This window comes from Anomaloglossus baeobatrachus, chromosome 6 (genome assembly GCF_048569485.1).
Source record: "Anomaloglossus baeobatrachus isolate aAnoBae1 chromosome 6, aAnoBae1.hap1, whole genome shotgun sequence".
Classification (NCBI taxonomy): domain Eukaryota; kingdom Metazoa; phylum Chordata; class Amphibia; order Anura; family Aromobatidae; genus Anomaloglossus; species Anomaloglossus baeobatrachus.
This window is the reverse complement of record NC_134358.1, coordinates 34,361,306-34,377,226: the sequence shown is the minus strand read 5'-3', so window position 1 is coordinate 34,377,226 and position 15,921 is coordinate 34,361,306. Positions and strand designations below refer to the sequence as shown.

Sequence of the window (15,921 nt, the reverse complement as noted above, 5' to 3'; positions counted from 1 at the left end):
GATACTAAGAATTACAGCCTGGGGGAAAGCAGGAACCATGAGTGTACTCTGCTGCCACCAGGAGGCTGATACTAAGAATTACAACCTGGGGGAAAGCAGGAACCATGAGTGTACTCTGCTGCCACCAGGAGGCTGATACTAAGAATTACAACCTGGGGGGGACACAGGAACCATGAGTGTACGCTGCTGCCACCAGGGGGCTGATACTAAGAATTACAGCCTGGGGGAAAGCAGGAACCATGAGTGTACGCTGCTGCCACCAGGGGGCTGATACTAAGAATTACAGCCTGGGGGGGGGACACAGGAACCATGAGTGTACTCTGCTGCCACCAGGAGGCTGATACTAAGAATTACAACCTGGGGGAAAGCAGGAACCATGAGTGTACTCTGCTGCCACCAGGAGGCTGATACTAAGAATTACAACCTGGGGGAAAGCAGGAACCATGAGTGTACGCTGCTGCCACCAGGAGGCTGATACTAAGAATTACAACCTGGGGGGGGGAACACAGGAACCATGAGTGTACACTGCTGCCACCAGGAGGCTGATAATAAGAATTACATCCTAGGGGAAAGCAGAAACCATGAGTGTACTCTGCTGCCACCAGGAGGCTGATACTAAGAATTACAACCTGGGGGACAGCAGGAACCATGAGTGTACTCTGCTGCCACCAGGAGGCTGATACTAAGAATTACAACCTGGGGGAAAGCAGGAACCATGAGTGTACTCTGCTGCCACCAGGAGGCTGATACTAAGAATTACAACCTGGGGGAAAGCAGGAACCATGAGTGTACTCTGCTGCCACCAGGGGGCTGATACTAAGAATTACAGCCTGGGGGAAAGCAGGAACCATGAGTGTACACTGCTGCCACCAGGAGGCTGATAATAAGAATTACAACCTGGGGGAAAGCAGGAACCATGAGTGTACACTGCTGCCACCAGGGGGCTGATACTAAGAATTACAGCCTGGGGGAAAGCAGGAACCATGAGTGTACACTGCTGCCACCAGGAGGCTGATACTAAGAATTACAGCCTGGGGGAAAGCAGGAACCATGAGTGTACTCTGCTGCCACCAGGGGGCTGATACTAAGAATTACAGCCTGGGGGAAAGCAGGAACCATGAGTGTACACTGCTGCCACCAGGGGGCTGATACTAAGAATTACAGCCTGGGGGAAAGCAGGAACCATGAGTGTACTCTGCTGCCACCAGGAGGCTGATACTAAGAATTACAGCCTGGGGGAAAGCAGGAACCATGAGTGTACACTGCTGCCACCAGGGGGCTGATACTAAGAATTACAGCCTGGGGGAAAGCAGGAACCATGAGTGTACGCTGCTGCTACCAGGAGGCTGATACTAAGAATTACAACCCAAGACAAAAAAGTAGTCTCCTCCTCAGCAGTCTACAACCCCCATCCTTACTGGCAACCAATGAAGTCGAAAAATCATTTTATTGCTGCTATTGTGGTATTTTTTTAGGTGATATATTCCTTAAAATTAAAGGGGTGCAGCGGCCACTTGATTCTCTAGATATTTGGGGGTCTCGGAAAACACTGATCATAAAAATGGCGCCTGCTTCAGGCTAGAAAATCAGAATTTCTCCCTCCTCTCACATTGTGACATAAGCAGCTGGCATTTTGGGTTTAATCTTTAAATACCAGATTCTACATTATTATTTGCTCACATTTTTGTAATTTTCATTTTCTAAACTAATAATAATAATAAAAAAATGTTTTAAAACTTAGAAATTGCATTAGAAGAATTTCCGAAACTGCCCCTCCAGCAGCAAGATGACGAGGTGTTACTGAAGAGGAAGATCAGCCAAGCCAGCTCCTTCCAAGCCAAGCGTGCCCGGCTGAACAAGATAACAGGTAGGCGCTTATTCTGGGGGAAAAGTGGCACAAAGTCACCATCGCAGGTCTCAGGAATATTGGGGTCCACTGCCAGAGGGACTCTGCGAGCGGACAAAAAAAAAATGTTTTCATCTTTTATATTTTTAATCCCTTACCAAGATTGGACGTACTGGCTGCTAGTGCCTTAACGACCATGGACGGACCCAATACGTTCTGGCAATTTCAGGGGCTCAGGAGCTGTATCCCCGCAATCACCACCGAGAGCTCGGCTCATCTGACAGCTGAGCCCCGACCCTCACAACCAGGGACGGTCCTGCTATGATCGACATCGATCACAGCCTTTAGAGGATTGGGGGGGGCATCACGCTCCCTCCCCCCTCCGATCAGCGTCCCCACAATGTAATGGCAAGGGCCCGATCATTGCCATTGTGACCTGCGGTCGTCATTACGACCTCCGGATCATCAGATAACAGTTAAGCCTCAGAGATCAGGCCAGGAGCATGATCCCAAGTGCTTCTGTCAGTGTAAAACTGACAGTATAATATATGGAAATGATCGTGCATTGCAATACCAGTAACAATAATATATGCATAATTATACCAGTGATCAGGGGAATAAAAGGTAGTGTCTAATTTAGGGACGAAGTTAAAAAAAATAAAAAAAATAATAATATATGCATAATTATACCAGTGATCAGGGGAATAAACGGTAGTGTCCGATATAGGGACGAAGTTAAAAAAATAAATAAATAAATATATATATATATATATATATAGATATATATATAGATATATATATAGATATATATAGATATATATATAGATATATATAGATATAGATATATACGGTATATATATATATATATATATATATATATGCAATAATTATACCAGTGATCAGGGGAATGAAAGGTAGTGTCCGATATAGGGATTAAGTTAAAATGTACAAAAAAAAGTATTAAAAAAAATAATATAAAAATAAAGAACAAAAATAATAATAAATTGCAATAAATATGTATATGTATGTAAAAATAGAGTACACATATTGGTATCGCTGTTTCCGTAACAACCTGATCTATAAAACTGTGACACTATTTAACTCGTTCAGTAAACATGGTATACCAAAAAAATAAAAAGTTGCAAAAACGAAGTATTTTCGTCTTAAAGCTGACAAAAAAGTGGAATGAAAAGCAATCAAAATGTCATATCTAGCTAAAAATGGTAGCGATGTAAATGTCATCTTGTCCCGCAAAATACAAGCCACCATACAAGCTCAGTCAGTGAAAGAATGAAAAAGCTATAGCTCTGCAATACTGCAATGCAAAATTTATTATTTTTTCTATAAAATAGTTTTTATGATGCACCGTATTTTTCGGACTATAAGACGCACCCTGGTTTTAGAGAAGGAAAATAAAATTTGAAGCAAAAAATGTGGTCATGACACACTGTTATGGGGCAGGCGCTGCTGCTGACACTTATGGGGGTAATGTCCCCAAATTCTCTACTAAGGTACCCCATCCTAGTAATGATCCTCCTGCCTTTTGTATATATATATATAATATACATTTGTCCCTCATCCTGGTATAACCCCATCTTGCTATATACTGCCATCCTGGTATGTGCTCCCATCCTGCTATATACCTCATCCTGGTATATGGCCGCATCATGCTATATACCCCATCCTGTCCTGCTATATACTCCATCCTGGCATATGGCCACATCCTGCTATATACCCCCATCCTGCTATATACGCCATCATCCTGTTATATACGCCATCATCCTGCTATATACGCCATCATCCTGCTATATACGCCATCATCCTGCTATATACGCCATCATCCTGCTATATACGCCATCATCCTGCTATATACGCCATCATCCTGCTATATATGCCATCATCCTGCTATATACGCCATCATCCTGCTATATACGCCATCATCCTGCTATATACGCCATCATCCTGCTATATACGCCATCATCCTGCTATATACGCCATCATCCTGCTATATACGCCATCATCCTGTTATATACGCCATCATCCTGCTATATACGCCATCATCCTGCTATATACGCCATCATCCTGCTATATACGCCATCATCCTGCTATATACGCCATCATCCTGCTATATACGCCATCATCCTGCTATATACGCCATCATCCTGCTATATACGCCATCATCCTGCTATATACGCCATCATCCTGCTATATACGCCATCATCCTGCTGTATACGCCATCATCCTGCTGTATACGCCATCATCCTGCTGTATACGCCATCATCCTGCTGTATACGCCATCATCCTGCTGTATACGCCATCATCCTGCTATATACGCCATCATCCTGCTATATACGCCATCATCCTGCTATATACCCTCATCATCCTGCTCATATACCCCCATCATCCTGCTCATATACCCCCATCATCCTGCTCATATACCCCCCTCATCCTGCTCATATACCCCCCTCATCCTGCTCATATACCCCCCTCATCCTGCTCATATACCCCCCTCATCCTGCTCATATACCCCCCTCATCCTGCTCATATACCCCCATCATCCTGCTCATATACCCCCCTCATCCTGCTCATATACCCCCATCCTGCTATATGTCCGGCATCCTGTGGCACACAAAAATAAATAAACGTTTACACTGTACCCACGTTTCCTCGCTCCACGCAGCATGGCTCCTCCTCCCGTCTGTGTCGGCAGCGCTGTGTGGAGCCGGCCACGATCCCTGCAGCATCGCAATGTCCTCCTTTCTGCCGGCTCCGGCTGCGTGTGGACATGTGCGCACAGCGATGACTTCATCGCTGTGAGCATCGCTGTGAGCACCGCTAGTTTCCACACAGCCTGAGCCGGCATTCAGGAGGAGATCGCTTTGCTGCAGGAGAACGGTGAGCACTGATTCACTGCACCCCGCGCTGATGATGATGCGCGGGGGGCAGTGAATACAGCCGCACATAATCACTCCAGGCTGTAGTTGCCAGGGGTGATCATGCGCGCATCCCCCGCCCATCACCCCGCCCAACTGTCAGCGTCAGCTTCAGTGCTGAGAGATGATGGGTGGGATGATGGGCGTGCATATGTAATGAGCGGGCCCACGTGGTCACGGCAGGTGCTGCTGTAGCCTGCTCGTGCCCCGATGACCTGCTCCACCGCAGCACACTCATTTCCCACAGCCCTACATTCAGACTATAAGACGCACCCCCCACTTTCCTCCAACATTTGGGGGGAGAAAAAACGCGTCTTATGGTCCGAAAAATACGGTAAATGCGGCAAAACATTTAAAAAAAACAAACAACTATATAAATGTAGTATCGCTGTAATCGTATTGACCTAAAGAATAAATTTGTCTTATCACTTATGACACGGTGAATGGCGTATAAAAAAAAAAATACAATTCCTGAACTGCTGATTCTTCTTGAATCTACCTCACAGAAAGTGGAGTAGAAAGCGATCAAAAAATGGTACCAATAAAAAGTCCAACTCTTCCTGCAAAAAAACAAGCCTCTCAGCAGCATGACTCTCTCAGCAGAAAAATAAAAAAAAAACTAAAGCCTTCAAAATCCTGTGATGCAAAAAAAACCCCTTTATTTTGTAAAAAAAGGTGTTTTTTAGTGTGATTGTTGCCAAACCTAAAAAAAACGCTAAACTTTATCGCTGTAATGGTACTGACCGGAGGTATAAAGCCGCCTAATCAGTTATACCGTACGGTGTAAAAGATAAATGAAGCCAATTCTCCAACTGCTGTTGATTTGTTTATTCTGCCTCCCAAAGATCACAGTACTGTGGGGCTGATATCTATCCTGCTCTCTACACTGAGCGCTTACAACTGTAATCCGGCGGTGTCCATTTTTTTAGACGTACACAAAAGCGCAGTCATCAATAGTTGTCCCCTTTGAAAAGTGCTCCGGAGTGATTCTGCTGCCTCATTATAGTGAATGGATCCGTCGGGGGTTTCACCTGAATCACGTATTTTGGGGATGTCGATGTAAACCCTGATGTAAGTGCTCAGCATAGAGCACAGGATAAATGTGAACTGATCCAAAATGTTCTGTACTTAACTCCTTCACAACCAATGACGGATCTATCCGTCATGGAGCATGTGACGTTAAGCCCCGCCCCCTGCCGCGGGCAGGATGCGGCGATCCGCGCACATATCAGCTGTTTTCAACAGCTGACGTGTGTGCCTGCATGTTACGAGTGGAATCCCATTCCACCCGCAACATTTAACCCCTTACATCTCGCTGCCAAAGTCTGGCAGCGAGATGTATATGCACGCAGCCATTACATTTACTTACCGCCGCCCCCACCGGAAGTCACGTGCGTGATCACGTGACTTTCGGTGGTTGCCATGGTAGCACAGGGTTATGTGATGACGCCTGTAGCTAACATGAGTCACTTCCTCTCAATGCCGGCATAATGCCAGCACGGAGAGTAAAGCATCATATCTGCAGATCTTAGCTCTGTAGCTGAGATCTACAGATAGTGCAGAGCGATCGGATTGCTGATCGCTATAGCCCCCTAGGGGGACTAGTAAAATAAAAAAATAAAGTTTTAGAAAATAAAAAAATCAAAAAACCTAAAAGTTCAAATCACCCCCCTTTCGCCCCATTGAAAATTTAAAGGATTAAAAAATATACACATATTTGGTATCGCCGCGTTCAGAAATGCCCGATCTATCAAAATCTAAAATCAATTAATCTGATCAGTAAACTGCGTAGCGGCAAACAAATTCCAAACGCCAAAATTACGTTTTCTTTATCGTTCCTTTGGGAGACCCAGACCATGGGTGTTTAGCTTCTGCCTCCGGAGGACACACAAAGTACTACACTAAAAAGTGTAGCTCCTCCCTCTGAGCTTATACACCCCCTGGTGAGCAGACCCAGCCAGTTTATCACTTTGTGTTCAGGAGGCATACATCCACACATGCATTCTCATATGATTTTTTCCTTTTGGAATGAGTTTGAAGACCTCGGGTCTATGTCTGGACCCCCGGCATGTCCCTTCTCACCCCACTGTGTCGGCTGTGTTGTAAGGTTGATTTCCTAGGCTGGAGCCTTACATGCCGTGCTCCTTCACCATCCCTCCTGGGCTCTGGCTTGAAGTGGGAGCCAGCCCGGTCTCCATGCCTGGCAGGAGACCGGTCTCCATCCGCAGCCCTTCAGGACCCTGCTGGACCGGAGCACTCATCCCCAGGGACATGGCCCTGCGTCTCAGCAGCTAAGTACCTGAGGCGTTTATATTTGGGGGTCCCTGTGCTGTATTGTTTGGGGAGAGTGTGTTTGCTGTATTTACTGACATTTCCGGCGGGTTCTCTAGCTATCGCCCGAGAACCGCGCCGATGGTGCCTGCGCGTCGGCCTCGCCGCTCAAATTTAGGCCCCGGCTTCGCCGGACACCTAGTTTAGTTTCTCTGCCCTCACATGTCACTCATGCAGAGGGACAGCGCGGCTCCTCCCGGCGGCCGTTCTGCACAAGGGAGGGACACTCCCCACTGCTGTGAGTGTCTCCTCCCCTGTAGGTCTCTATGGCCCTCCAGATCCCGCTCTTCATGCTGGTCCCGCCCCCTCTCTTCGCTCCGGCGGCCATTTTCTCAGCGTTCACTCAGCGCTGTTCTCTGCATCCCTGCTGAGGTGCTGTGTTTGGGGGTCCGGGCTTCGGGATCTGGAGGGCACACAACACCGCTCTGCACAGCACAGCGGTCTGGTAAGCCACAACCGGTTCTGGTTGTGGACCTCTGTGTATACTCTCTGGGGTTCATTCTCTGGCAGAGCCCCCACTTCAGCAGCATGTCTCACACGAGGAGCAAGGCTCCAAAGCTTTACTCTGTATGCGCTGCATGTAAGCTCCTGCTGCCTGAGCCGAGCACCTATCCACATTGTGATGCCTGCTCTACCTTGGCGGTGCCACAGCCTGGAGTCTCTCCCCCAGTGGTCTCTCAGGCTGCTCCGGCTCCTGTGGCTGAACCCCCGGCTTGGGTAGAATCCTTTTCTAGGTCTATCTCCCAGTCTTTTGCTGAGTCTGTAACGGGGGCAGGGGGCGCCTCAGGGGGTGTAGTCGAGTCCCCTCGCCTTGTGGGCCGCAGGCTAAACCCCAGCCCGGCCGTCACTTGCAAAACAGGTGTGTTGTTGGGGCAGAGTGTGGATGCATGGGGCCCATTCATGACAGCGTTCCTTCTGTGCTCTCCAGCTCCTTCTTCACTTTCAGGAAAGAGACAATTGCAGGCAGCGGGTAAACCAAACACCGTTTTATTAAACAAAGCTTCCATCTTTCTGTTTGCAGCAGGCTTACTTTAGTACGTTACAAGTTACAAGTCCTTTTCTACAAAAACGGTTTCCTTTTTCTCTACGGGCACTTTCCTTTGCCTGCAGGGGCCAATTGTTATCCCCCTAGCAGTGGTACTCCTATCCCGATTTTAGTCCAGCCCTTTCCCAGGGATTTGTATTGAACTAGGGGACGGCTCCAGTACTCACTACCGGCTCCGGATTAGCTCCAACATCTCCTCTCCGCTCCACTGCCACAGCACCCACTCCTGCACTCTGCCCCGGCACTTCTCCTCAGCTCACTCCCATGTTACATCTCACAGCACACTGCCCTGCATTCAGAGCCCAACCCCCCTTCTCTTCCCTCCTAGGCTGCCCTGCCCCTTCCTTCCCTGTCACTGTTACCAGGGGAACCACTCACTACACTGGCACCTAGGGGGGGAGAACCGTACATAACACACAACATTGTACAATGTGCCACCATACTCCTGTGGCGTCTTCAGGGGGGGAAAAACGTCTTCTCCACACCAGGGGTCCGTCCACCCCTTACAAGTCCATGGGACTTCTGTCCAAGACTTTGCTGAATCTGCATCAGCCCCCCTCACAGGGTGCCTCTGCTGCTAGGTCTCTCTCAGGACCGGAGCTCACAGAGGATTCATCATGAGGTCCCAGACCCCGTCCTCCTGAGAAGAGACGTAGGGTTCCCTCTCCCTCCTCCTCCCGCGGCTCTGATTCAAGAGCGGACTCGCAGGACGAGGAGGATGCCTTTACAGGGGGTTCGGAGGCTAACTCCATGTACCCCATTGATCTGTCCGAAAGTGACTCAGATTTTAGTGACTTGATTGCTTCCATTAACTCTGTACTGGATCTCAATCCGCCAGTATCAGAGGAGCAACCCTCTCTGGCAGAAAAGCACCAGTTTACCTCGCCTAAGAGAGTAAAGAGTGTGTTCTTTAACCACTCCAGTTTTCAGGCCGCTGTGACCAAGCCCAGGGCCTGTCCTGACAAACGCTTCCCAAAGCGTGGTTCTGATGACCGTTTTCCCTTTCCACCTGAGGTGGTCAAGGAGTGGGCTCATTCCCCAAAGGTAGACCCTCCGGTGTCTAGGCTCTCAGCCCGGACCGTTGTGTCGGTGGCTGATGGCACTTCCCTTAAGGATTCAACTGACCGTCAGATTGACCTTCTGGCCAAATCCGTATATGAAGCGGCGGGGGCCTCCTTTTCCCCGACCTTTGCAGCAGTGTGGGCTCTCAAAGCCATCTCTGCTTCCCTGGAGAAGATGCATTCCCTCACCAAGGAATCTATGCCTGAAATGGTTGCCTTGACTTCCCAAGCTTCGGCTTTTTCATCCTATGCCATGTCTGCCATGCTGGAGGCTTCTCACCGCACTGCGGTGGCTTCGGCTAATTCCCTCGCTATCCGCAGGATCTTGTGGCTTCGAGAGTGGAAGGCAGATGCTTCTTCAAAGAAGTACCTTGCTGGGCTCCCTTTTGCTGGGTCCCGGCTGTTCGGAGAACAGCTGGATGAAATTATTAAGGAAGCTACTGGCAGCAAGAGTACTTCCATGCCACAAACCAAAGCCAGGAAACCTGCCCAGGGTAGGAATCAGTCGAGGTTTCGCTCCTTTCGTTCCTCCAACTGGTCGTCCTCTAAGCCCTCGGCCTCGTCCACTAACTCAGCCAAGGACCAGAAATCCAACTGGCGCCCAAAAGCGCGTCCACAGAAGACTGCAGGAGGTGCTGCCACTAAGGCAGCCTCCTCGTGACTATCTGCCCGCCCCAGCAACGTCCTTAGTCGGTGGCAGGCTCTCCCACTTTGGCGACGCCTCGTTAAAGCAAGTCTCCGATCAGTGGGTGAGAGATATCATCTCCCACGGCTACAGGATAGAATTCTCTTCCAGACCGCCAGACAGATTTTTTCTCTCAACCCCCCCCCCTGCTCCAAGGCCGCCGCCTTCTCACAGGCCTTGGCATCCTTGCAGGCCAACGGAGTAATTGTACCAGTTCCCGCCCGGGAACGGTTCAGAGGTTTCTACTCAAATCTCTTCCTAGTCCCCAAAAAGGACGGTACCTTCTGGCCCATCCTGGATCTCAAGCTTCTCAACAAGCATGTTCAGGTGCGGCACTTTCGCATGGAGTCTCTGCGATCAGTCATTGCCTCAATGACCCAGGGGGATTTCCTGGCATCCATCGACATCAGAGATGCCTATCTGCATGTGCCAATTGCAGTTTCACACCAGCGTTGGCTACGTTTTGCAATCGGAGAAGATCATTTCCAATTTGTGGCTCTCCCCTTCGGGTTGGCCACAGCCCCTCGCGTATTCCCCAAGGTCATGGCAGCAGTGATTGCGGTTCTGCACCTACAGGGGTTGGCAGTGATTCCTTACCTGGACGACCTTCTAGTCAAGGCTTCATCCAGCGCGGACTGTCAGCGGAGTGTCTCGCTCACTCTCGCCACTCTAGCCCAATTCGGGTGGCTGGTCAATCTGCCCAAATCCACTCTGACTCCGACCCAGAGTCTCACGTACCTAGGGATGCAGTTCAAGAGTTTGCCGGCACTTGTGAAGTTGCCCTTAGTCAAACAGCAGTCCCTCCAACTGGCAGTGCGCTCTCTGCTGAGGCCCCGCCGTTATACCCTCAGGCGTCTGATGCAGGTGCTGGGTCAAATGGTGGCGTCCATGGAGGCTGTTCCCTTTGCCCAGTTCCATCTGCGTCCCCTGCAGCTGGACATTCTCCGCTGTTGGGACAAGCGGCCTTCCTCCTTACACAGGTTAGTGGCTCTGTCGCCACAGACCAGGAGCTCTCTTCAGTGGTGGCTTCGGCCCCTCTCTCTGTCCCAGGGGCGCTCCTTCCTGGCCCAGTCCTGGGTGATCCTCACCACGGATGCCAGTCTATCCGGCTGGGGAGCGGTATGTCTCCACCACAGAGCGCAGGGCACTTGGACTCCGTCCGAATCAGCCCTTTCAATCAATGTGCTGGAAACCCGAGCTGTGCTTCTAGCTCTCCTAGCTTTTCACCACCTGTTGGCGGGCAGGCACATTCGAGTCCAGTCAGACAACGCGACAGCGGTTGCCTACATCAATCACCAAGACGGGACACGCAGCCGCCTGGCAATGTTGGAGGTACAACGCATCCTTCAATGGGTGGAGGACTCGGGGTCCACCATATCCGCAGTCCACATACCAGGCGTGGAAAACTGGAAAGCAGATTATCTCAGCCGTCAAAGCGTGGACGGTGGCGAGTGGTCCCTGCACCCGGCAGTGTTTCAGTCAGTCTGCCACAAATGGGGCACTCCGGACGTGGACCTAATGGCATCCCGTCACAACAACAAAGTTCCTGTTTACGTGGCTCGCTCCCACGATCCTCAGGCATTCGCCGCGGACGCTCTGGTTCAAGACTGGTCCCAGTTTCGTCTGTCCTACGTGTTTCCCCCTCTAGCGCTCTTGCCCAGAGTCCTGCGCAAGATCAGAATGGAGGGCCTTCGAGTCATCCTCATTGCACCGGACTGGCCCAGGCGAGCTTGGTATCCAGACCTGCTCCATCTGTCCGTAGAGATGCCGTGGCATCTCCCGGACCGTCCAGACCTTCTCTCGCAAGGTCCGGTTTTCCGCCCGAATTCTGCGGCTCTCAAATTGACGGCGTGGCTCTTGAGTCCTGGATTTTGACGGCTTCTGGTATTCCTCCTGAAGTCATCTCCACTATGACTCGGGCCCGTAAGTCTTCCTCCGCTAAGATCTATCACTGGACTTGGAAAATTTTCCTGTCCTGGTGTCGCTCTTCCGGCCATCCTCCTTGGCCTTTCTCCTTGCCGACCCTTCTGTCTTTTCTACAGTCCGGTCTGCAGCTAGGGCTGTCCCTCAACTCTCTCAAGGGACAAGTCTCAGCTCTGTCAGTCCTGTTCCAGCGACGTCTCGCTCGGCTCTCTCAGGTCCGCACCTTCATGCAGGGCGCGTCTCACATCATTCCGCCCTACCGGCGGCCCTTTGATCCATGGGACCTTAATTTGGTTCTCACGGTTTTGCAGAAACCCCCCTTTGGGCCTCTTAGGGAGGTTTCCTTGTATCGTCTTTCACAGAAAGTGGCCTTTCTGGTGGCCATAACTTCCCTCTGGAGAGTCTCTGATTTGGCTGCGCTCTCTTCGGAGTCACCTTTTTTGGTTTTTCATCAAGACAAGGTCGTTCTCCGTCCGACTCCGGACTTTCTTCCTAAGGTGGTCTCTCCTTTCCACCTTAACCAGGACATTACCCTACCTTCCTTTTGTCCGGCTCCTGTTCATCGCTTTGAAAAAGCGCTGCATACTTTGGATCTGGTGCGTGCTGTCCGGATCTATGTGTCTCGCACCGCTGCACTTAGGCGGTGCGCTTCTCTTTTTGTGCTGACCACAGGTCGGCACAAGGGCCTCCCTGCTTCTAAGCCGACCTTAGCCCGTTGGATTAGATCGACCATTTCGGACGCCTACCAGAGTTCTCAGGTGCCTCCCCTGCCGGGGATCAAGGCACATTCGACCAGAGCTGCCGGTGCCTCTTGGACTTTTAGGCACCAGGCTATGGCTCAACAAGTCTGTCAGGCTGCCACTTGGACTAGCCTGCATACCTTTTCGAAGCACTACCAAGTGCATGCTCATGCTTCGGCAGATGCGAGCTTGGGCAGACGCATCCTTCAGGCGGCTGTCGCCCACTTGTGAAGTTAGGCTCCGCCTACTTCTTAGTTTTTTCTGTTTATTCCCACCCAGGGACAGCTTTGGAACGTCCCATGGTCTGGGTCTCCCAAAGGAACGATAAAGAAAAAGAGAATTTTGTTACTTACCGTAAATTCTTTTTCTTATAGTTCCGTATTGGGAGACCCAGCTCCCTCCCTGTTGCCTGTTGGCATTTTTCTTGTTCCGCGTGTTATCACCGGCTGTTGTCGTGGACAGAGTCTCCGGTTGTTCCGGCTCTTGCTCTGTTCTACTTGTGGGTGGCTATTCTCCTTCAGCTTTTGCACTAAACTGGCTGGGTCTGCTCACCAGGGGGTGTATAAGCTCAGAGGGAGGAGCTACACTTTTTAGTGTAGTACTTTGTGTGTCCTCCGGAGGCAGAAGCTAAACACCTATGGTCTGGGTCTCCCAATACGGAACTATAAGAAAAATAATTTACGGTAAGTAAACAAAATTCTCTTTTTTTTGGTCGCCGCTAGTTTTGCACAAAATGCAATAACAGGCGATCAAAACGTAGCATCGGCGCAAAAATGGTTCCATTAGAAACGTCAGCTCGAGATGCAAAAAATAAGCCATCACTGAGCCATAGATCCCGAAAAATGAGAACGCTACGGGTTTCGGAAAATGGTGCAAAACGTGCGCCACTTTTATTGGACAAACTTGTGAATTTTGTTTAACCCCTTAGATAAAAGTAAACCTATACATGTTTGGTGTCTACAAACTCGCACCGACCTCAGGCATCATACCCACACATCAGTTTTACCATATAGTGAACACCGTGAATATAATATCCCAAAAACTATTGTGCAATCACACTTTTTTTTGCAGTTTTTCCACACTTAGAATTTTTTTGCTTTTTTCCAGTACACCAGTAAAACCTATGGTTTCGTTTAAAAGTTCAACTCGTCCCGCAGAAAAGAAGCCCTCATAAGCTAAGATTGATGGAAAAATAAAAAAGTTACGGGGCTCGGAAAAAGGGGAGCAAAAAACAAAAACTGAAAAGGCTCTGGGGCTGAAGGGGTTAAATTACCACCAAATAGCATTCAACTCAACCCGCAAAAAAAAAATACAAATCCCCACTCAGGTCCGTCATCTGTTAACAGAAATGGGGAGCTTCCATGTCACTGGTAGCACAAAGGCTCTGAAAAAAAGCTATGGCTCCCCCAAAAATGAAATCCAGCAAAATCTGCACACCCAAATCCAAATGACTGCCTCCCTTCTGAGCCCCACAATGTGCCTAAACCACAGTTAGCGTCCACATGTTTGCCATTATTGTATTGAGGAGTGTCTGCTTAATTTACATGGTGCAGGTATCCAGAAGCACGAGCTGGGCACAATGTACGGGCACTACAATGTACTGGGCACTGCAAGGACTTATTTGCAATTTTTAATTGTCAAACCCCAATATTGGGGTTTGAGATATTTACGTGAATCCTCTTTGCACTCTACCCAACTCCATTTCCATTGGTTAACACAATTTTTAATTCTGCAACATTTACTGCATTTGACTTCATAAGTGTTTTCCAGAGACTAAATTGTCACTACAGTCATGGCCAAAAGTTTGGGGAGAAAGACACCAAAATTCTATTTTCACATGATCTGTTGCCCTCTGGTTTTTAATTGTGTTTGTCTGATGTTTACATCACATACAGAAATATAATTGCAATCATATTATGAGACCAAAAGGTTCTATTGACAGAATGAGTTATTGCAGCAAGTCAATATTTGCAGTGTTGACCCTTTTTCTTCAGGACCTCTGCAATTCTCCCTGGCTGCTCTCGATCAACTTCTGGAGCAAATCCTGACTGATAGCTGTCCATTCTTGCATAAGCAATGCTTGCATTTTGCCAGAATTTGTTGGTTTTTGTTTGTCCACGCGTCTCTTGATGATTGCCCACAAGTTCTCAATGGGATTATGATCTGGGGAGTTTCCAGGCCATGGACCCAAAATCTCTATTTCTTTGTCGCTCCATTGGGAGACCCAGACAATCGGGTGTATAGCTTCTGCCTCCGGAGGCCACACAAAGTAATTACACTTTAAAAAGTGTAACCCCTCCCCTCTGCTATACACCCTCCCGTGCATCACAGGCCCCTCAGTTTTTTGCTTTGTGTTGAAGGAGGCACACATTCACGCAAGCTCCACGTTTTAGTCAGCAGCAGCTGCTGACTTTATCGGATGGAAGAAAAGAGGGCCCCTATGGGGCCCCCGGCATGCTCCCTTCTCACCCCACTCAGGTCGGCGGTGTTGTTAAGGTTGAGGTACCCATTGCGGGTACACAGGCTGGAGCCACATGCCGCTTTCCTTCCCCATCCCTTAGGGGCTCTGGGGAAGTGGGATCCTATCCGGTCATCCAGACACTGGGACCGGTCTCCCTCCGCAGCCCCTGGGGGAATCTGCCGGACAGAGGACGGAGTATCGTCAGGGACATGGCCCTGCATCCACAGGTACTCTGTGTCCCCGTTGGGACGGCGCATAAAGCACCTTGGGCCCAGACGCTGCAGCGACTGCGGCGTGGGTATGGGTCCGGGACTACCGCGCCGACCGTGCACTGCCAGCCGGCCGCGGTTTTAACTTTAGTCCCCGGCTTTTGCGGCCTAGTATAGTATTCTCCCGCCCCCAGGCCTGCCAGTCAGGGAAAAGGGCGGGACGGTCGGTATGACGCCGACAGTGAGGGCTGGAGTACACTGAGCTGTCCTCCGCCCCCCTCACTACTCACGCTGGGGCACCAGATTCCCGCACTTTTGTGACTACGCCCACGCCTCCCTCCTCCTCTGAGAACGCCGTCAGCCATTTTTTCAGCACATTCTGCGGTGGAGAACTTCTGGCTGCAGCTGAGGGAGACCCGGGGCAGGGAATCTGGTGGCCACACAGAGCGGTTGGTAAGCCACACCGGTCTGCCGGTGCTGGACTCCCCAGAGTGCCGAACTGTATGTATATATATCTTTTGTGTATACATTTGCTGGTTCGGCTGTACTGTTAACTTGAGGCTATATATATCCCTCAGTGATCACGGTGATCCCTTACTTATCTCTTGGAGGACAACAACATGTTGTCCGCAAAGAGCAAGGGTACCAAAGCACAGGCTTTTTTTGCAACCTGTACCTCATGTGCGG

General features: G+C 49.7%; 1 protein-coding gene across 1 annotated transcript in view; it reads left to right on the top strand.

The window, feature by feature from the left end:
• The window catches only part of PHF20L1 (PHD finger protein 20 like 1), a 162,697-nt gene that overhangs the window by 43,160 nt on the left and 103,616 nt on the right, over positions 1-15,921 (top strand). The window contains exon 7 of the mRNA XM_075352848.1: positions 1,742-1,867. Within this exon, the coding sequence (XP_075208963.1) occupies positions 1,742-1,867 (126 nt within the window). The remainder of the gene's footprint in view (positions 1-1,741; positions 1,868-15,921) is intronic.